Source organism: Chroicocephalus ridibundus, chromosome 8 (assembly GCF_963924245.1).
Source record: "Chroicocephalus ridibundus chromosome 8, bChrRid1.1, whole genome shotgun sequence".
NCBI classification, from domain to species: domain Eukaryota; kingdom Metazoa; phylum Chordata; class Aves; order Charadriiformes; family Laridae; genus Chroicocephalus; species Chroicocephalus ridibundus.
The window spans coordinates 9,739,645-9,760,457 of record NC_086291.1 but is presented as its reverse complement, the minus strand read 5'-3'; the positions used below and the strand labels follow the sequence as shown (position 1 = coordinate 9,760,457).

General features: G+C 44.0%; 1 protein-coding gene across 1 annotated transcript in view; it reads right to left on the bottom strand.

Moving 5' to 3' along the window:
* Positions 1-20,813, bottom strand: part of TRABD2B (TraB domain containing 2B) — a 302,432-nt gene that overhangs the window by 48,227 nt on the left and 233,392 nt on the right. The window contains exon 5 of the mRNA XM_063344883.1: positions 2,595-2,685. Coding sequence (XP_063200953.1) covers positions 2,595-2,685 — 91 coding nt within the window. The remainder of the gene's footprint in view (positions 1-2,594; positions 2,686-20,813) is intronic.

Here is a 20,813-nt window from a genome sequence, read left to right as displayed (position 1 = left end):
GAAAGAGGAGAGCAAAAAAAGAATGGTAGACAAAAATGTAAGGTTCCTTAAGACTCTCAACTACAGCAACATAATCACAACAATTAGTTGGCCATGCTTTCTGAATATGCTGTCAACTTTTGTCATAACTGTGTTTGACTAGACAAGTCTTTTGCAGCTCGGACAGAAATGGTAAAATACTGGCTATTCTAAAAAGGAGGGGGAGCCCCAAGCACTTCTGATGGCTACAGCCCCAGCTGTAGGACAATGAAAACAGAGTTCCTGATGTGCAGGTCTGGGAGTTTCTTTTTTTCTAAAGGCAGCAAGCTGTTTCCTGTGAATACATTTAATTTCTCTTTATTTAAACTTTCTATGTATACTATATAGACTATAATCTATATATGGACTATATAAACTTTCTATAATCTACTGTTTCTACACCTTGAATGATGCAATTTAGTGGCAATTCTGTGTTTCTTTACCATGCAATTTCTTTTTCTCTCTGTAGTCTCATCTAAAACTGGCTGAGCCGCCCGGATCATCAGACCGTAAGAACACGTCCATCAGCAGAGCATCTAATCTTTACGGAATACAACCATACGCTCTCTCTCAACTCAATCCAGTATTCACGCACATCAGTATAGCCCTTAATATAAGTTTTGTATGTCCAATGTTCTAGACAGAAACCACTAAAATTAGGGTACTAGTCCGGACAAAGGGACCAATCTGCCCAACACTCTGGTCTGGAGCTGGGAACAGAAGCTACCGAGTGTAGGATAATTCAACTGAGGACATATGCATTGTTCCAGGCAGGAGTCCAAGTCCACTTGCTTTCAAGTATATTTCCCCCAGGGACTGACAATTTTAGGGAAGACGTCATGAACAAGAGACACTGCTGCCAAGGTGGAGGAATGCATACACAGAGGTGCCCCTTTTTGCAAATAAGTCAACATGAAGCCGTGGCTTTGTTTCAAGTTTCCTGCCCCATCATGTTATTTCAAGTCTGTGATGACGCGTATAGACATATCCCAAGACCATAAAGAGCAGAGACTATTCTTGGGCATCTCTCACACTACTGTATCTTTCTTTCTTCTCAAGGGCTTGCAAACAGCCAATAAATTAATAGTTTAAAAATTTCCATTTGAAATATTTTTCATGGGAAGATGATACTTTCAACTGAATGAAAATGGCTGGGGAAAGTGCCTGCTTGCCTGAAAGGAAAGTTTCTTTGTCAGAAACCTAGGGAAGGTAAACCTCAGCAGTTTGGGTATTGTTTGCTTGGTTCTTCTGTTTTGCTGTGTTTTTATAAACAGGCATTTTGGTTGATTTTAGCCACAATTTCCAGCTTCAGCCAGTTACAGTGTTTAATGCTGTTCCCTGGGCCATGTTGATTTTTCTCCCTCTTCCACAGTGCTTCTTAAACCTCCTCTGAATATATGCTCTTCCTTGTGCTTGATAGCTTTTTCTTCCTCTCTTCCCCTTTGTTATTTAAGACTGTGCTTTTATTGCTCAACATATTCCAAGAAGCATTTAGGACAAATGCTCTGTCAAAGACACTTATGTACAGTTGAGCCATATTATATTCTATATGAATCATTGTGGGTGTTTCACAAACAAGGTTAGATCAGCCAGATTTTCCAACTATATTAAACATAGCTTTTTCAGACATGGTCTACTAGCCCCGCGATTAATCCTCCATATTGAAACTCACCTCATAGTTGGACCATGTCATGTCTGCCCACGAGGGACAGGAGCATGCTGCTAACGCTTTCTCCTAATGAGGATAACAATCCTATGACAGAGCAATCTCAGCCAATTTTTATCTGCAGAATGCAGGGGAAAGGTTAACTTTGCAAAGCTAGATGGTCTCTCACCATCCCTCCCAGTTTTCTTGTCTATGGTATATTTAGACAGCGACCTCATCTAAACGGCCAGGAAAGAGAAAAGTCTATGGGAGGAAGGAAGTCTGTTTCACCACTTGAGGACGACTTTGTGTCATATTTTATTCTAATGAAGATTGCCAGGAGCCTGGCAATCAATCCTTCTTGCCTTCTTTACTTGATCAGATGGATGGAGAATCTCAGGGAATATCGAATCACTTTTTACCTACCCAACACACTTTCCAAGGTGCATCTGCTAGAGTAAATCTGGTCTTTCAGGCAAAACTGAAACCCCAACACGAAGACGAGCAGCCTGATGGAGAGGCCTGAAAAATGAAGTTGGTGGCAGTCTACTGCCCTGCAATGGAGAAGCAACTAAAACCCCATGGAGAGAAAAAGACAAAAACAGCTATGGGGGAAAATGAGCACAACGAGATGTTTCTTGAAAACAGAAAGAAACTGTGGTGCTTCTCATCTGGTGCAGTTAAGCAGCTGTGATATGAATAATGTCCACAAGTGAAAAAAACCCAGCCACTGAGGCTCCATCTGTTTCCAAACTCATGCTACAGATGCTTTACAATCCACTTTTTGTCTGGAACTTGGGTGGGAAAGAGAGGTTCCTCACCCCCTCACCCACCTCCTATAGTAATGCAATAATCTTGCCTAGTCACGGAAAAAGGGAGAGAAAAAAGAGGAGGAGAGAAAGTGATTAATAATCTGTGGGCAGCTGCTTACTTTCCAATTGGTTGTCCAGGAGGGGTGTGCTCCACTTCAAATCCTGCTTGTCTCAGTACATCAATCACAGTGTTGTTACCCAGGAAGTGACCTAAAATACAGGTAGAAAATAGCACTGTCAATCAAATGGCTCCTCTCACTCACTTGAGTTTCTCCTGTTGGAACAACAGGTTTGGGAGGCAAAATTACCAGAAGCTAGACCAGCTCAAGAGCAAGAAAGGAACGTTACACAATTTGCTGGAATTCAGACTCAACTATTCACCATGAAGCCTGCTGCAGCCTTTGGCAATGGCCAGGGGAAAAAACTGTACAGCCTGCTAAGGTATTCTTCCATCTTACCTAACACCCCTGCCCTCACATGGCCAAGTGACTGAGTGGATAAAAGAAAACCTAGATGAATTGCTAGTCTAGTCCTGCACTGTGGCCATTTTTAGTATGTGCATGGACTAAAGGAACTTCCAGCACGGATATCAGAACGACTGCAGTGGGGAAAAGAATATTACTAGGGTTTTGACTCACGAATTGGAACAACTTACAACCCCAGCTGTCCACCCTGCCCACCATCGTTCATGGACATCTGCTTATGAAGAAGCTCTGAAGCTGCTGTACTGCACGCTCAGCGCTCATCTACCTAAAATGGCAGTGATTCAGGAATTGCTCAGCCACCTGCACCGCAGGGTTGGGAGGAGCTGGGATGGTAACCTTATCTCTCCCAAAACGTGAAGATTTAGTCCTGTAAAGCAGAGCTCTTCACTAGAAGTGTAAAGGTCGCATTCCTTTTCACAGAAGTAACAAAGAGCCGAATAAGTATTGCAGCATGTATGGGCCTTGGAAGAGTTTACTTAAGGGAGTCCTATACACTTGAGGTCTGGACGAAATCCCACTGGAGTCAATGGGAGCCCTCAAAGGGCTTTAAGTACAGCCTCAATAAGGCAGTGTAATCCCTCCAAAGCTTTCAACCTATTGTCAGAGTCCAACATTGTTTTCGTGATGGGTCAGAGGTATAAAGTAAGGAGGCAAGAACTCCACTAACAGGTTTATTAAAATCCACGTAGCCCAGTAACCTGTCTCCAACTGTGTCCCATGGTGAATATTAAAGATATATAAATATATACACAAATAACAACGGGAAAGGACAGAACTATTGTCCTCCATTATGTCCATTAGCTTCCAGCTCTGCATGGCTGGGTGACCCCCATTTACACCCAGGTCATCGCGTCTCACTGCCAGCTCTGAATAGACCAATTCACTGCAAATGTGCTCAAGCCTCTACCTCCATGCACTTTTTGCCCCGTGACATCTTGCAGCAGGGAGTTCCACCACGTGCCGCGTGTGAAAACGCGCTCCTCTGGTTTGCTGCTGCTCGGAGAGCGTGTGTTTGCCTTAAGCACAGTGTAAGTGTTTGCAGGAGATATCTCTAACTGCCCGGCTCCATAGCAGAGCCAAACGCTTTTAATAGAAAAAACAAGGCAGGCAGGACATGCCCGAGTCTCTCTCCACGCGTGCCACTGTGTAAGGAGCTGGCGTAGAGTCGCCCCTAGGACACTTCACCCATATTGCACAAAGTCGCTATGAATTTGAGAGTAATTCAGTCCCTAGTATTCACTAAGCTTGCATCGCTCTGCTTACGCTGCCAACAAGGGCGCTAATTCGCATCAGTTGTGGGAATGATGTAGTCGTATGGCTTTTAGTGCAACTTGCAAGCACTGGTAAGAGCTTTTAGCCAAAAGACATTTCTTTAAATGATTAAACGTACATTTGCAGAGCCCTAGTGTGTTCCAGGATTCCTCCATTTCCTTTTAAGAAAACTCAAAATTCGATTTTCCCCTGACTAACTTACTTATAACAAAAGCCAAAGGAACGGAGAACAGTCCCAAAAATGTGTTACACACCCTCAGAGATTCAAGAAATGAGACATTTGTGAGTGATTAACTGGATTTGATCATATCCTGGTTTTTTTATGCAGTGGCCAAGGAAAACAAAGGTCCCCATTCTGTCACTGGCAAAGTGACATTGAGGAACCAAAGTCAAAGGTGTCAAAGTCAGAGATGTTTCTGAGTCTGTGGTACAACACTACTTTTTCTGAACCAGAGTCTTCAATGCCAGGAGATTTCTTAATGTAAACAATTGTCCTGAATCCAGCAAATCTTTGACATCACAACAGTGCAAAATAACCCGATTTTAACCACTTTAAACCCAGAAAAAAATGTAACTCTACAGCAGCTCTGATTCCTCATCTACAAAATGTCAGGACCATCAGCTCTTCAGGAAAGCCCACCAGTCCCTTCAAGTGGTGGATGAAGACCAAAAGATGACCAAAAGAACTCCTGGAATTCCCATTCCTGCCCTCTGTGTGGAGACCATGATGAAAGCTGCTAGCTTGTTGGACTGGTGATCTGCTGTGCAGGATGGCAGAACGTAAGCATGGTGAGATGTGTGTTTCCACAGGGTAAGTCACCCCGAGGTGTTCAGTCCTCTGCCATACCCCTTCTCTTGGGAATTGTCCTCCAGCTATCTGGGAGTTTGTGTTGGATTTGTACTGGAATTACAGGAAAGAGGTGGTTCCTGCCAAGCCAAAACCCACCGGTGTGGGGAATGAATGCCCCCAGGGCCTCTTCTGAGACCAGGGACTAAATTCTAAATCACAAATCTCCACTCCCTCTGCTCCAAGGCTTATTTCTCTAATTTTGCCCTTCCTAACATGAAGGAATACCAGCTTTCATAAACCACCTCCCCCCACCCAACTCCAAATTCCTGAATAAATAAATATCTTCATTAAAAACTTGAATGTGAACACAGTTATTTCATTTTAGGTCCACAAATCAACACATAATAAAATATTTTCATTGCTGCCGTTCAACCAAGAGAAAACAAAACAAAACAAAACAAAACAGAACAAAACAATCAAAACCAAAGAACAACTTTCAAGCTGACCCCCAAATAATTCTGAAGCTTTAACAACTGCTAGGAAATGGCACGAGCCAGCTTTGCAAAGCCTTACCTTTAGACTTTGCCTAAAATTTTCCTGTTTGCGTTATCCCACTTACATCTGGGTAAATCACCACCCATCTCACCATTGACTTTCCCTGTTAATACATCCTTTCCACCTGACTGCAAGACTTTTATACCGACCAGCTCTGACTTCTACTTGTCTTAACTTCTCTGCTCGGTCAGAATTCACATGCTGTGATTGCTTTTGTATCCATTTATTTTACACCACAGTAACGCTGTTGTGGCCAACTCATTATCTCATTATGAACAGTACGGGCAACCTGAAGTCACGTTCTACCTCAGTGATGGAAAAACTGAAAGTACACATGCTCAAACCAGCAGCCTTCCCACCCAGCACAGGCATCTCTTCCCAACAGTGATCCACGGTAACCCCTGGCAAGGAGCTCTTCTGCTGGATCAGACACATATATAAGAGGAAGATTTAAGGAAAAAGGTGGCACTTGGGAGGTCCACCTTTGGAGGTGGGTAAAGTGAAGCATGAAAACCCCCTCGTCCCATTGCCATACTTCCAGGGTTAAAGAATTCCTTGAAGAAATGTCTTGGCTTGCCTCCTGCTGCTAAGTCCATCGTAAACATCCTGCCCAGTTTTAAAATCCAGGAAAAATTTCTATATGAGAAATTTCTTACATAACATGACTCTCTTTAGTCACACACAACTTGAGATAAGCATTCACTTGTTAGACAACAACGTAATACTTCCGACAGCTTATGACATGTAATGAAAACCAACTTAACCTATATATTAGAGACAATTAAGCTCAGCAAGGATTAGCTCAGCGAAAATCATCAAATCCCAGCCTCTGGCTGTCCATATAGCCAAACAGATATGTAATAATTGCCCATTTTTTGTTTCATAACATCAGTGGATTTATTTTTTATTTACAGATACTAAAAAATGAACTCTTTATATATATGTGTGTGTGTGTGTGTACGCGTCTGCAAAACACTTAAAAATTTCTCTGCCTGGCCTGAAAATTTTCATTCAAAAAAAAATCCAGGAAGTATAACTACTGAAAAGTTAGTGTATCTAGAGACATATCAGACAGAGACAGTAGAATGCTCTTGCTTCTCCATCACTATTCCCTCTTCAGTCTAAAGCTGAATAAACTATTCCTGCAGTATTAACCAAATTTACCTTGACAGCTGATGAAAACTGGATCCAAGAGGTCAGAACACCAACTGCCCCGGGAAATCCACGCAAGTATGGGAAGGGGAGAGAAAGGAGACATAAAAGATTTTCTAGACAGGTTTCTAGACAAGTCTGTTCTTGGGCATGGAGATATGTGGTACAGCCTCTCCTAACAGTTTAAGTTAAAAAAAAATAAATAAAAAAATCATCAGGAAAGTTGTGGATACAGTCCTTCCACCCTCTAAGGATAAGGAGATACTCATGGGATTTGCTTGTGGGCAAGATCCAGTGCTAAACACAGAGTCATTTTGCAGTTTGAACATAAATGCAGTGGAATGGCTAGTGTGGCTCACTGCACCTGGGGGGACATTCTTCATTAAATTTGATGAGGCCAAGAGTATTCTCCTTTCACTCACATCTTGTTTTTTCAAGACAGGGGATCTGGAGACACTGGAGGAACACGTTATACAGCGTGGTTGCTAACATTAATCAAACATCTTCCATCCCTGTTTTGTGTTTTAGGTTTTTGTTTTTTTTTTTTTTTTTTTTTTAATTAAGAACTGTGCTTTGGACTACACAAAGCAGATGCATGTAATGCATTTCCTTATCTCCCCAAGGTTTCATTTTTCACTGAAAAAAAGAACGAATAAACCACTTCTTTGTTTTTTTACTAAAAGGTGAAAAATACATTGTTTCCTTAAAGCATGCGCATGCACACGCACACACACTGCTGAAAAAAAACGCATTTTCTTCCTTTCTTAGTGGAATATCCTGAGGTGGAGAGAAATACACTTCTCAGCCAACTCTAACAGTAACAGCCACGTATTTTCTAATTGACCACAGAAACCAAAGCTCTCCTTTACCATTTCAGACACTCTGGTGACCTCCATCTATAGCATACCTAAGCGTAAGGTTGCACCCCTCAAAAGCTAAATGAACTACGCAGAAAAATACAACCTTGTTTTGATGACAGAAGCAGAAAAAATGTTTTTAAGCAAATGTTATGTACTTTATCTAGGTCTAGAGATCTACTACAAATTACTTTGTGCCTTTGTTTCACAATTCTTTGTTCCGTGGCTTAGAAGGATAAAGGGGTACAAAGGAGCAGGAGATAATTCCCTCACAAAGGACCTCCATTGCCAGAGCCTTTGAAGTTGTGCTAAAAAAGCCTTGCTAGCCCATTAGCTGACACACAGCAGAAACCTGAACTGTTTCCATGCACACTACAAGCAGAGCTATTTTCTGCGCAATTAGTCATAAAAAGGGCCAATGTAAACTATGTCGGGAGGTCTCAATTCTTTACATTCTCCACACGGTGAATCAGACGTTATGTATAACGTTTTGTTGCCATTTAGACCTCGGGCTGCTTTGCAATCAGGAGGCGGCAGTCTCTATTCCTCCTTCTCTCTCGATGCCGATTTTCAAGGCTCTTGGCACCACCAGAGCGTTTATGGCAGCTGGGCTTCACGAGAATTAGCATAGGCAAAAAAGCAAATGCCAAAAGCTGCACGTTCACAGCTGGGGCAAATACTCACTGGTTCCTTTGCTTGCTGCCTCCAACAGTATGTCTCCATTTCTCTTATTCTGAGAATGGTCAAACTGAATATTCTGGAAGCTGAATGACGAACACGGCAAGACAAGGCTGTAGTAAGGAGCTACAGCAAACAGTTCAGACAATTAATTTTATCTGAATTTGCTAATTTCTCCATTATAGCATTCAAGTCTAATCCGACGGTTTCTGGGTAACAGCATGAATTTACAGCTACCACATGACACCCTACATTACTATTTCCTACCTTGGCAGATGTCCCAGACCTATGATGGGGAACCAGCTTTGTGGATAAACTCTCCAAATTTTTCACTCCTCCTCCAGCATCATAGCTGCTTCTATCACTGCACCCAGCCATTCTTTGCTAGTGAATATCATCCTTTAAAAATTGGAGGCTCTTTCACCCTTTCTCACGATGACTCAGATTTAGTCTGCTATCACTGCCAGAGGATTGCTCCTCTTTTCTTCCTAATAGAAGAACAGGAAGCGATAGGGATTGCCTTGAATCAGTATCTCAAGTGCACCTTGGCAAGGAGCAAATGCTGAATTTGCACACAGATCTTGCTTTTGCAAGTTGCATCTAGATGCCTCTAAAAGTTTCCTCCAGCTCGAGTATCCTTCTAATGTGAACTGCCTCATCAGAGTATAAAGAATGACAGCAGGGAATGGACAAGGTGGGTGATATGCAGCGTCTAGTGATGAATATGGTGTTAGGATTGCCTGAAAATTTTTATTTTAGATTTTACTGATAACACGAACAAAATTAATGTCTGTGGGGATCCAGCAGGGGCATTTTCTGGGAGTGGTTGGAAGGACTCCAGCGTCCCCCCACCTCCCCCAGTTAGTATGAAACGGCGTGAGCCATACTCCATGCCGGAGGATGAGACATGCAGTGTATGTACCATCAGCAGCCCAAATGCATCCCTCCCCACACCTCAGGCAGACCAGTTGTAACAAAAGCTTCCTGGAGGCTTCAGGTTCGAATCAAGAGCTGCGGGTGGGCTTCCCAAAGAGAAAGTGAATTTCAAAGATAGAGCACAGAACTGAGAGTGCCCTGGGGCAACTCCTGGGCAGTAACAGCACTCAAAACCAGACAAAAACGGACAATAGATGGTGCGAGAGACAATCTCATGGGTGAGTGAACTGGCACCCCGCAGAAACTCAGCAGCCTCAGAGACCACCCCCACCAGGTCTGTTGACGCTACCCAAAATGTCCTTGCCAGGGAGGAGAGTGCTCGGTGCTCAGACAAAGCCAGGGACTCTGAAACCCCATCTTTCAGAAAAGCCTGTTGCCCCACGTTGCTGGCTTTTGCTCCGCTGCAGGACATGGTTTTGCACTCGGAAATTTCAGCATTGTGCAAAAGGCTGGGGAAGAGAGCTGGGGATGCAGGGAATGAGCTTTGTTCCTTCCCTGTTTGGCAGCAGCATCCAAGTCCAAAGCATGCCTTAAAAAATAATTTGTACAAGCCACGTGCAATGGTCTTGTAAGGCAGGCTTTCATCATAGCCTCCTTACATCACGCCACCCCTTCTCCAAGGCAGATGGAGAAATCATTTTGCCTCTCTTGTTTGATGTTATTCTCCACAGTTGTGAGGAACTGACTCATAGCCACTTTTGGACAGTCACGGGAAGGAAAGCAATAAAACATAAAAGGCCAAAATGTGCAGCACTTTGAATGTCCAGCAATCCCCCCATGGCTCTCCTTCCTTCTTTCCTTGCATGTAATCACCTCTCTTCCCTCTCACCCGTGAGCGCTCACAGAATATGCTCTGGAGAAAGGCCACGCCGTAGCTGTGGGGAGACTGGAACAATGAGGGGCCAAAAGTTGAGGGGGTTATTCCGAATTGAAGCCAGGGTAATGGAGCACAGATTTTTGTTTCCCTGGGGTGTCTTTGAGAACTGCAATGCAATACCATACTCAGAGCTCCTCAGTCTGCAGGACAGACAGACTCACACAGCCGCCTTCTATTTTCTTGCTGGCTCTCAATGTAATAAAACCCTCTCATGTCTCTCACCTTCTGCTCTTCGTCTCTTCTTAGCCCCTCCGAACATCCCTCCTGTTGAGGGCATGGAGGTGTTCTGGAGGCACCCAAACGTCACACGCTGGAAATCCTTCTCTGGAAGTGGCTTGGAGTGCAATGCAAAGCCCTCAACAAGCTCAGCACAAGATGGGACTGAGCTTACCAGTTTGGGACTGGTGCCATGCTGGCATAGTTCTTCGCTTTCAGGCCCAATACGGTGCCATCATGTGGGCTCAGCTGCTCAGTTCCATGCTATTTGCAAAGACTTTGTACACCTTCCCTAGCAGACTGGCCCTAAATATATGATGAGGGAAACAATAAATTTATATTATTTTTTTTTTTTTACAAACCCCTAAGTTATCTCGAAACCAGCTGTTTCACTTAGGTTAAGAAAAACAACCCAAGTGAGAACTGAAGTGAGGTCACCTCCCAAGCATCTCCTCTGGCCTCTGTGTCAGACCACAGCAAAAACTGAGCTGCGTCAGACCAACACAACAACAGGGTTCATCGCTGCCGTAGACATTTCAAAATGAAGTGACTAGCCTAAGCTGGTCAATGTCACTGGAGAGGACGGGCACCTCCACAGAGCAATTCATTCCAACATCTCAAATACCAGGTTTGGGAAGGACATAAGCCCTCTGTGCACTTCTCTCTCCATTGACCATGTGAGTTTAAAGAGCTCCTTTAGCCTCAGCATCTATGACACATGGCATGATGGCCCACCAAGCTACCCTACCACTGCCCAGAAGCTCCTGAACACTGCCCAGAGCCCATCCTTCCCTCTTCTGCCCTGTCCCTCACCTTTCTTGATGTGCCAGAGTTTACAAGGGAGGGGAAGCTGTGTTTATCTGTGCTGGACATTGTGCTCTGGTTGGTTATGAGGCCTTTTGGGCTGTATCATATTCTTATATGACACATGGCATTACATTCTTACTTACATGTCCACATAGAGAAGGTCCAACAGAGGACGACCCTTTCGGTATATATTCTTAAAGAAATAACTCGCTAGACGTCAAGGATCCAGGTTTAAAGGGCAGAGGGAGGTGGATGAGCAGCTCATAATATCCTACTACCTCATCCCAGTATGTTTGAGATATGAGGAATTCAATCCCTTCCTGTCTATGCTAAGGAAAAGGTCCCTTGGGGGGTTAAGCAGCAAAGCCTACAGATTTAAAGTGTTTATTTTCTGAAGTGTATTTGTTGTGTTTGCTGGTATAGACTGGATCAACTTACCAGGACAAGAAATCTGCAGGAGGAAAATGACATAGGTATGACTGAAGTAAAGGTTTTTGCCTGTTATTTAGTCCCCAGGTTTTCCTGGGAGCGAAGACAGGGCTTGCTCAGTGTGAGACACTGCACGAAGGATGGTTATTGGCATTTTCCCCTACAGCAGAATGCCTACAACTACACATGGGATTTACTTTTAAATTTTTTTAAATTTTTTTTTAAGATGCATGCTCCTCACGGAATCATGCTGTTGGGAACACACCTTTCTACACAAAGATGGGATACAAGGTGTGACTGGAGGTGTGTACCAGCCATGGAGCTGTGTGACAGGAAACACGGGTGTCTGTGCCCCTTGTGTATCCTCTCCAACGGACAGGGCCAATATACAAAATCTTGGGAACTTCACCCACCGCCAGCACTGCAGCAGGAGCCAAGGAGAAGAGTCTGAGGAAAACCTAGAGAAAATCCAGCATCTCCAAGAGTATTCTCAGGGTGCTGAGACATCTCTGAGACTGGCTAGGACCACCAGATCACCTAAGTGCAGGTGGTCTGGTATGAAATGCACTATCTTGATGTAGTTTATCATTTGCTGAGTGTCATCAACACCTCAAGCAGTGAGGAAACAGGTAAAGAAATGCGGTCTCATTTTTTGCCCAAGGTGCCTTGTTAGTGTGCCTGCAGCCTTGCTGAAGTAGACAACGCGATCCCATCTGAACCAAAGTTATCAGGTCTTTTCATGTAAGCCACCGCCTGGCCCCCTGGACAGCCACCGTACTAAAGCCCCAACAGCTGGCGCTAGGCAGGTAGCCTCCGAGCAAAGTGTTTCATATCCCATCGCAAATCCCTCGAGCCATCCCGAACTAGTCTGGAATGCACATGGACCTGCTTGCCAAAGCCAGGCAAGGGTTGGGGTAGGGGGGAGGAAACTTGTTTTCAAACCTCCCTGCTCCATGCTTGTGCTTTGAAAGAAGGTGACTGTGAACGTGTTACTGAAACACCTACAATGACTTGATGGAGTCTGAGCTCAGGGCAGCCTCAAGCCTTGGAAAGCATCTTGGTCAATAAAAAATCTTTATGCATACAGAGCATCTCATCGAGCTTGTGGAGACACCTCCGAGGCATGGCCCACCAAGGACCAGATCTTGTGGGATCTCAGCCTTTCTTAGGACACAGCCAGTGCTATGAAATGCAGCATCTTTGCCTACCTTAGGCAAAGGCTTCTGGCAGGAAGTAAGGACAGAGTTAGAAGCTTTCTGATGGAAATAAATAGTGGCAAGGACCTGGTATATCGTTGCAGGCTCTGAGAATCAGAAGCTTAGTGACTTCCAGAGCTGGACTACTGAGTTTGTCTAATCCCTTTTCGGCCTCATCTATGCATTTGGCTTCCACAGTATCCTCTGGCCGCAACGTAATTATGCGCGGTGTGAAACAGTGTTTGTTTTGAACCTGCCCGCTGATCGTTTCATTAAGCTCCCCCCAGTTCCCCCAGTTTGCACAGGCACAGCTCTAAACCGAATTTAAAACCCATTGTAACCTTGCTCTAGTGTGAAATTAAACCACGCCAGGAAAGTTAGTTGGGGGCAACATCTGTCAAACCTGTGAAACTGCTGCAAAAGACTACAAGACAGGCTGTCATTTTCTGTTTGAAAACCACAAATCTAGGCTCCCACTTGACAGGACACGGATCCTTGGTTGTTCTTTCCGGTTTTGACTTCACAGTCAACTATTTTACAGGCTACACTGGTTTCTTCATCTTTTCCAGGAGCCCCTTTCTGGTGGTTTATTTGGATTGTGGATGTCTCACAACTGAAAAACGTGGTGATGCCATAGCACAAAACACAGCGATTCCTCAGCAAATCGCTGGCCCCCTGACATTTATGGACATAGGACAAACTGCTGGAGCAGAGAGTACTGATGCTTTCTAGCCCACTTCTCGAGCAGCGCCCTGCTGGCAGAGGAAAACAGAAGCCGTTTTACCAGAATTTTTAAAAAAGGAAACACTTCAAGAAAACCAAAACCTAGCCTCCTTAGTTAGTATCTTTTTAAAGATAAAAGCTTCACATTGTTAAGACCGCTTATGGTTCATGCTTTTCCCATAAAAATCCAGCTGGCCACTGGATGTCACTGTTGTTGCAGAAAAACACTCCAGAAAGTTCCCAAATCAGGCTGTGAATAAGGTGAGGTGAAGTCACCCAAACCTGGAAATGGCTTTTTCTTTCAGTTAACCAGCACCGTGCCCGTGGCACTCGGAGGCTGCCCCATCAATGAGAACAACTCGAGGCAAGGCGTACTCAATGGCGCTGATGGCGCCTCCATCACCATCTGAAGGCAAGTCCTCCATGGACCTCATGGACCCCAACTCAGCTGTTCCCAGACATGTGTCCCCTCTTCTTGCTGGCTCCCCTCTGGTTTTGCTGAGATCTGTTGCCGTGGAGCCTCTGGGTCTGCATGACACCTCCAACGTGGTCTCCAGTTTGGACTCAACCCCTTCTCTTCTGCCATACAGCGGAGCACACTGCAGCAAGCACGTTTCCGAGCTCATCCTTGATGAGGGATTTAAAGCAATTGCATGTAGTTTTGCTCTGTGGTTTTATCTGGCACTGCTGAAAGGGCAGTTTAGCATAGTTCCATGACTTTCAAGGTTCGAGCGAATATCTCCATTGAAAACAGCTTTGTGTTACATAGATTGTTTGCCTTTGAATTACACCAGGCATCTCCAAATCCACTCAACAACACAGAGGAAACCTGTCCTAAAAGACCTTTCTGAGCCTTTTAATTCAGCTAACGATGCCTTTGCACCATCATGGTGAGCCTCGCCAGTGCAGGAAATGGACTTTTTCAAGGAGTGCTCTAAGACTGTAGGCTGAAGCCCTTCCCTCTGTGAAAACAGGAGAAACAAGCCCCAGGAGTCCACAAAACCCTTCCAGGTTGGGGTCACCAGGTGTAGATGGTGCTGCTGTGGCATTTCAGGAGGCAGACTTGCTTCCCACCTTCCACTCCAAGCTGGAGGTTGGCTGCTTGAGTCATGCCTGCTCTAACACCAGGAAGCCAACCCGCAAAACAAGACAGAAAACAACAAACTATTGCCCCCGAGGAGAGAAGGAAGGCAGGAACACTCCACAGACATTTATTAAGCTGCTTAATATGGTGTTGCAAGACCCTCAGATGCATGTGGCGTGGAAAGAGATCTAAACTACCTCAATCTGGAGATCTGTCTCTTTTGAAGTGCAAAGCAGAGCCAAGTCTGTGGAATAACAGAAAACTGGGCTAGAAAGTACCCGTTTTGGTCCCTCTAAATGTCATAACTCAGGATCAGCTCTGCCTGGGAATAATGGATCAGATCAGCTTTAACCCTACTGATCTTGGTAGAAATTAGAAAAAGGATTCCTCAGCTGTGTCTTTTCTTTAATATTTTTTCTTTCTTTAAAGGCAAAACAGAAGAAAGAAATGCTTTGGGAAGGATGGACAGGCCTTTGGCCAAAGGTCCTGTGGTAGGAAGGAGTGGGGGTTTCTAGCCAGGAATGGGAAGGACTCTCCTAGGGGAGTCAGTAAATCTTATTTCTCAAAGACACCATCTGTGTAGTGGAAAAAGAACAAAAAACTAAGTACTAATATTTAGAGATTCTCTAAAGGTGTTTTATGAATACAAAAGTTGTCACTCCCAAGCTCGTGTGCCACCTGTCTTGGATACAGCTTGTCACAACCCAGCAGCGATGAGCTCCATCCTGCAAACACTTCCATTTGTAAGCTACTTCGTGCACGCAAACAGTCACATCAAGCCTCCGCATGCCCGTGCGCAAAGGATACCTTGCTCACAGATGTTAAATTTAATTGAGCAAAAGTCATGGAAAGCTGTATTATTCCTGAAGTACTAATCCGTACATGCTACGCCTGCAGAGAAGTTCTTTTTATTACAAATTTATTCCTAATTAGACCATCAAATGTGTATCTACATTCCACTCGTTACTATTTATCTTTGTGAATTCCACCCACACAGGTCTATTCCCAGCCACATGGCCAAACATCCTGACTAATTTCAATTTAGTTTTTTTCTCTATAAATGTATAAACACACAGATTTTCTATATACATCCACATTTCGAGCAAGCAGAAATATTTGATTTGAATCACCACCGCATTACTCTGGTTTTACACTGGTATAAACACCAGTGGTTTCCACTGCTATCTCCTGCTGCCCAGCTGTGAACATTGGGGAAAAGGAGCAACAATGAAGATAAGCAACGATTTAACTGAATATCTCTCTCATAATATTGGCCCAGGGAGCAGACTTCTAGTGAAACCAAAAAAAGAGGGAGACGCAGTGGTCCTGTTAGTTTTCCATGACACGGCTGTCCACTCTGACACATGGTCACATCCAAAAGTTGAGTGAAGTTATTACGGAAGTTTAGAAACCTCAAAATACACACAACGGATTCTGAAAAACATTGTGGTTACGTGGCTTCAAGCATGCTTGAGGAATATGTTAAAATCCAAGCAAACAATCTACGCCTTCGCCCCCTCTCTGTTAACACATGAGGGTGTGCGCGCACATCACCGAGTTGCATCGCAATTTGTAGCTCTCTTACTCACAGCCTTCATTAAGGAATAACAGCCCCTGTTTGAGTATCACGAGGCAAAATTGTTCGCACATGTAGACCAACTAGACGCACCAAGGCGGCACCCTTATGGTTTCTGAGTGACAAGCTTAATAAGATTACGCTTGATCTTCCTCTTAATAATGCTGGATGACATTCAAGCAAAGCCTGGGTTTTGTTTTAATGGTACATTAAGGGAACGCAGAGTTTGGCACAGCTGGAGGCCCAAACCATCGAACAAAACTTGGCACTGCCAGCATTCCCTTACGATCTCAGACCTCACATAATGAATATTTATATCTGTATATACACACACACACATTTATTAAATACCTATCATTAGCTGGTCAAGGTCAATGCTCCGGGTAACAGAGCTGGATGTAATACCAAGAATGATGATGGTTCTTTTTTTCTTGTGTTATGAATCACACAAATTAAGCAACCCACAGTTTATAGAGTCTGCAACATGATGGACTGCTTTTAAACCACACATACCAAAAGGAAGGAGAACAACTCCAAGAAATAACAAAAGCAAGAGAGAAGTGTCATCACCTTACTGTTTAAACCTGAACACAGCAGAACACGGGGACTCCTGCTTCACTTTAATAACACCAGCAGCCCTAGCTGACTCCGGGGGAAGCAGTCATTTGCTTGAGATAAGTCAGGGCTCGCGCGTTTTGAAGTATTATGAGTTAGAAGCTAAATAGTGTTAGCTGAGTCACACCGATTTAAACCATCATTGCCACCGGCCCAAAGATTACAAAATACAGAACACAAAGAAATCACTTGGAGGAACAGGGAAGATACAATACTGAATTTTTATTCTGGAAAAAAAAAAAAAAAGAGAAGAGAAAAGAAAAGAAAAGAAAAGAAAAATAACCTCTCCCCAGTTAAAACTTTACTTTTGGAAAAGGAAAGCTTCCTTAAGGACAAACTGAGCAGTCTCATCTTCCACTTCCTTCATCTGTGGCGACTGTTGTACTAAAGGTACAGCCGTGCCTCTGCACGTGCTCCGGCTGTGTCTCTGTGCATATGAACCAGTCCTACAGATAAGTCAACGGGTCTCAGGCTTAAACAGGGAGTTCATGATGGAGCTGGGAACTGTACACAGTGGGGATGGTTTAGATTGTGTTATTTATCTGCCAAAAAATTCGGTTTTGGGTTAACCAAAACAGTTCCCAAATTACATTTGCTGAGGAATACTGATGAGGAATTTAAAAGTACTGGAATACTCTCTTTTGCTCTTTCCAGAAAAAAAAAAAACAACCCCAAAAAAACCAATCATGGTTTTATTTCAAAGCATTCAGAAATAATTTACTGAAATGTAATATACGTACATTTCATTTCAAAAAGAAGACAAACATGGACATTAAATTAAACAATTAAGCACTTTGCACAGCCTGAATTTTCTTCCAGGCTTTTGTTTTGGTGAGAAAATGAAAACATTTTTGTTCGGCATTGACCCAATATAACTTTTCCTTCAACCATCTGATTCGGCCAACAAAACAAGACATGAATCATTTCCACTGCTCTAGACTGAGCCCAGGTCTCTGTTAATGTGGATGAATTCCCGATCCTCAGCCTCTCTCTCTTCCTCAAGATCTACGGGCAGTACCATAAAGTCTGAGGGTGATGGTGGGACCTTCCCTGGCTGTTAAGGCCATACCTATGGAACAAGTGGTTCATGCTAAGGACAACGCAATGTCTGACCACAGAGAAGTGGGCCAGGACGTTTCCTTGGCAGAGCCAAAAATCTCTTTACAGAGTCCCATCTTCTTCCCTTAAAGCCAATAACAAGACCCCCACTGAATTCAAGGGAGCCGATCAGAGCTTTATACTACAGAAAACTACACAAGGAAACTGTGCTTCCTTCTATCTTCAGCTCAAAGCACTCAAAGTCACTTCTGGGGCTACAAACCTGTCCAGCCTAGCTCTTTATTCTTGGTTACAACACTCAAAAGTTTCCCCTTGTACACAATCTGATCAGAAACCCACGGAAATCAACAGAAAAAAATGCCTAGGAGGCACCTCCTCTGCAATCTGTGGTCCCGGCTTGCAGCTGGTTTGAAGATGACAGAGCTCCGGAGCACCGAGCACATGGATTCAGAAGTGAGCAGAACATGAACGGAAGACAAGATCCTTTTCCCTAAATAGAGGCTCACATTATTAAGTAAAAGCACCGAGACAATATGCATTCTTGCAGGAATTCAGCCAATAATTATCGGCTTCAATAATTATCTGCTCCTTTCACTGGATGAAATTGAGATCATCCTTGACTGAAGTAAGAAATTCTCTGCCGGCCCTATTGGCATTTTTGTGTCCAAACCCTGCAGTATTTTTCGTCCCACTGAACTCCACCTATAAAGCCCTCACACTATATTTTGGCGGACTGTTCTGGGCTATTATATAAGCCCTTTGGCACTGGCCTGTCCCAGCTTTCTCCCAACCTCCACACTTTTTCTCACAGCCAAGTTTCTGCAGGAAACAAAACACTTTTCATTGAGGCCAATTAACTGAAGAACGTCAAAAGAAAAAAAAAAAATCAAAAGGCTTTGGGTCAGTGACAAGAGCAATAGAGAGGCCAAAAAAATGAGACTTGTTCTGAAAATGTTTTTTACTATGTCAGAGCCAATTCCCAATAGAGTGAAACAAGAAAAACATTCCTAGAGAGATTCGAGATCTGTCGTGAATTCCCGAGGCACATTAAGAAGTCTCGCTTTCCCCTCTGTCTCTCATTCCTTTCCAAGCTACATCATGGGGCTCCAGAAAGAGGGTGATAAGTCAGGAGATCTGTACAGTGGTCCCAGGCATCCAAAGTCACAATGAACCAAGGGTTGGGGAATCCTACAGTAACGCTCCGAAGTTTCTCTTATTTTTGAAACAAAAAGAAAATTGTAATCAAAACGCTACTTGAAAGTATTTTCTTTGTAGTTGAGATATTGGGACTGCTTCTCTCAAGAAACACTCACTTGGTTTCCTTACAAAGTAATTGGTCTGTGCCCCTGCTGCCCCATCTTTAAAAGAAGCATAATCCACTTTCCTCCCAGAACAACATATTTGTCCCATTACATGACTGTATATTGATAAAACTACTGACGACTGAACTTTGGAATGAACTTCAGGATACAGCGACCGCTGCCTTTCCCACCATCGCCACAATGCTCATCATCAACTCCAAGTCCAGGACGAGGAGCCCCACCAGAGCAGCAGACACCTCTTTTTTTCCATGCTTGTAGACTTCAGATCCGCAGACTTGTCGGTATTAGAACCAAAGCTCACTTTTCAAATTGTTTGAAGTATTAATTCAAAGGATTACTAAGTATCAGTCTTAGAGGGCCCAAGGTTGCTATCAGAGAAAAAAACATCACTGTTCTCCAGCTGAGCTTTATTTAATGATGGACTTTGCACTTCCTAATCTCTTTGGAGAATAAATGCCACATGGCATCATAATATACTGAGCAAGGGATAGTCAGGCTCCCAGCAAATAATTCATAACGACATCTTTTGGGTTAGTTTTTATGACGCTCTTTGTAGGACAATGCCACGAGTTGATCTTGAATATTTCACCACGAGAACAAAATATTCCTCCTGACATCTAGCTCTGTGTTCACGGGTTCATTTTTTCTGATGATTAATTCTGAGTTCATGCAGAGTGTGTTCAAGATTACACGGATTCATATTCAGTTGACCATATCTGAGAGGATTATTTTAGTGTGCCCCAGTTTATGGCCCATGAAACATGATCTCTCTTGTCTCTCTGTTTCTCTCACTCTGCCAGCAGTATTATTCTAACAACCAGTACTGGGAACTCATATTATCAGCATAACAGCAGAAAACAGCTATTTTTCTCTATGAAAACCAGGTCGTCTTCAGCATTTTACACTTGCTTTGCTCTCAGTGCCAACAGCCGACCAGAACCCACTAAAACATCAAAATGACCGCACTCAAAGAGTTGTGGTCCATGGCTCGATGTCCAAGTGCCAACCAGTGATGAGCGGCGTTCCTCACGGGTTAGTACTGGGACCAGTGCTGTTCAACATCTTCATTGGTGACATGGACAGTGGGATTGAGTGTGCCCCCAGCAAGTTTGCAGGCTACACCAAGCTGTGTGGTGCGGTCGACATGCTGGAGGGAAGGGATGCCATACAGAGGGACTTTGAAAGGCTTGGGAGATGGGCCTGTGCAAACCTCATGAATTTCAACAAGGCCAAGTGCAAGGTCCTGCATGTGGATTGGGGCAATCCCAAGCACAAGTACAGGCTGGGCGGAGAATGGATTGAGAGCAGCCCTGAGGAGAAGGACTTCGGAGTGTTGCTTGATGTGAAGTTCAACGTGACCTAGCAATGTGTGCGCACAGCCCAGAAAGTCAACCATATCCTGTGCTGCATCAAAAGCAGCGTGGCCAGCAGTTTGAGAGAGGTGATACTGCCCCTCTGCTCCACTCTAGAGAGACCCCACCTGGAGTACTGCATCCAGTGCTGGAGCTCCCAGTATTAGAAGGAGATGGACCTGTTGGAGCGAGTCCAGAGGAGGCCACAAAGATGATCAGAGGGATGGAGCATCTCTCCTCTGAAGACAGGCTGAAAGAGTTGGGGTTGTTCAGCCTGGAGAAGAGAAGGCTCCATGGAGGCCTTATAGTGGCCTTCCAGTACTTAAAGGGGGCCTACAGGAAAGCTGGGGAGGGACT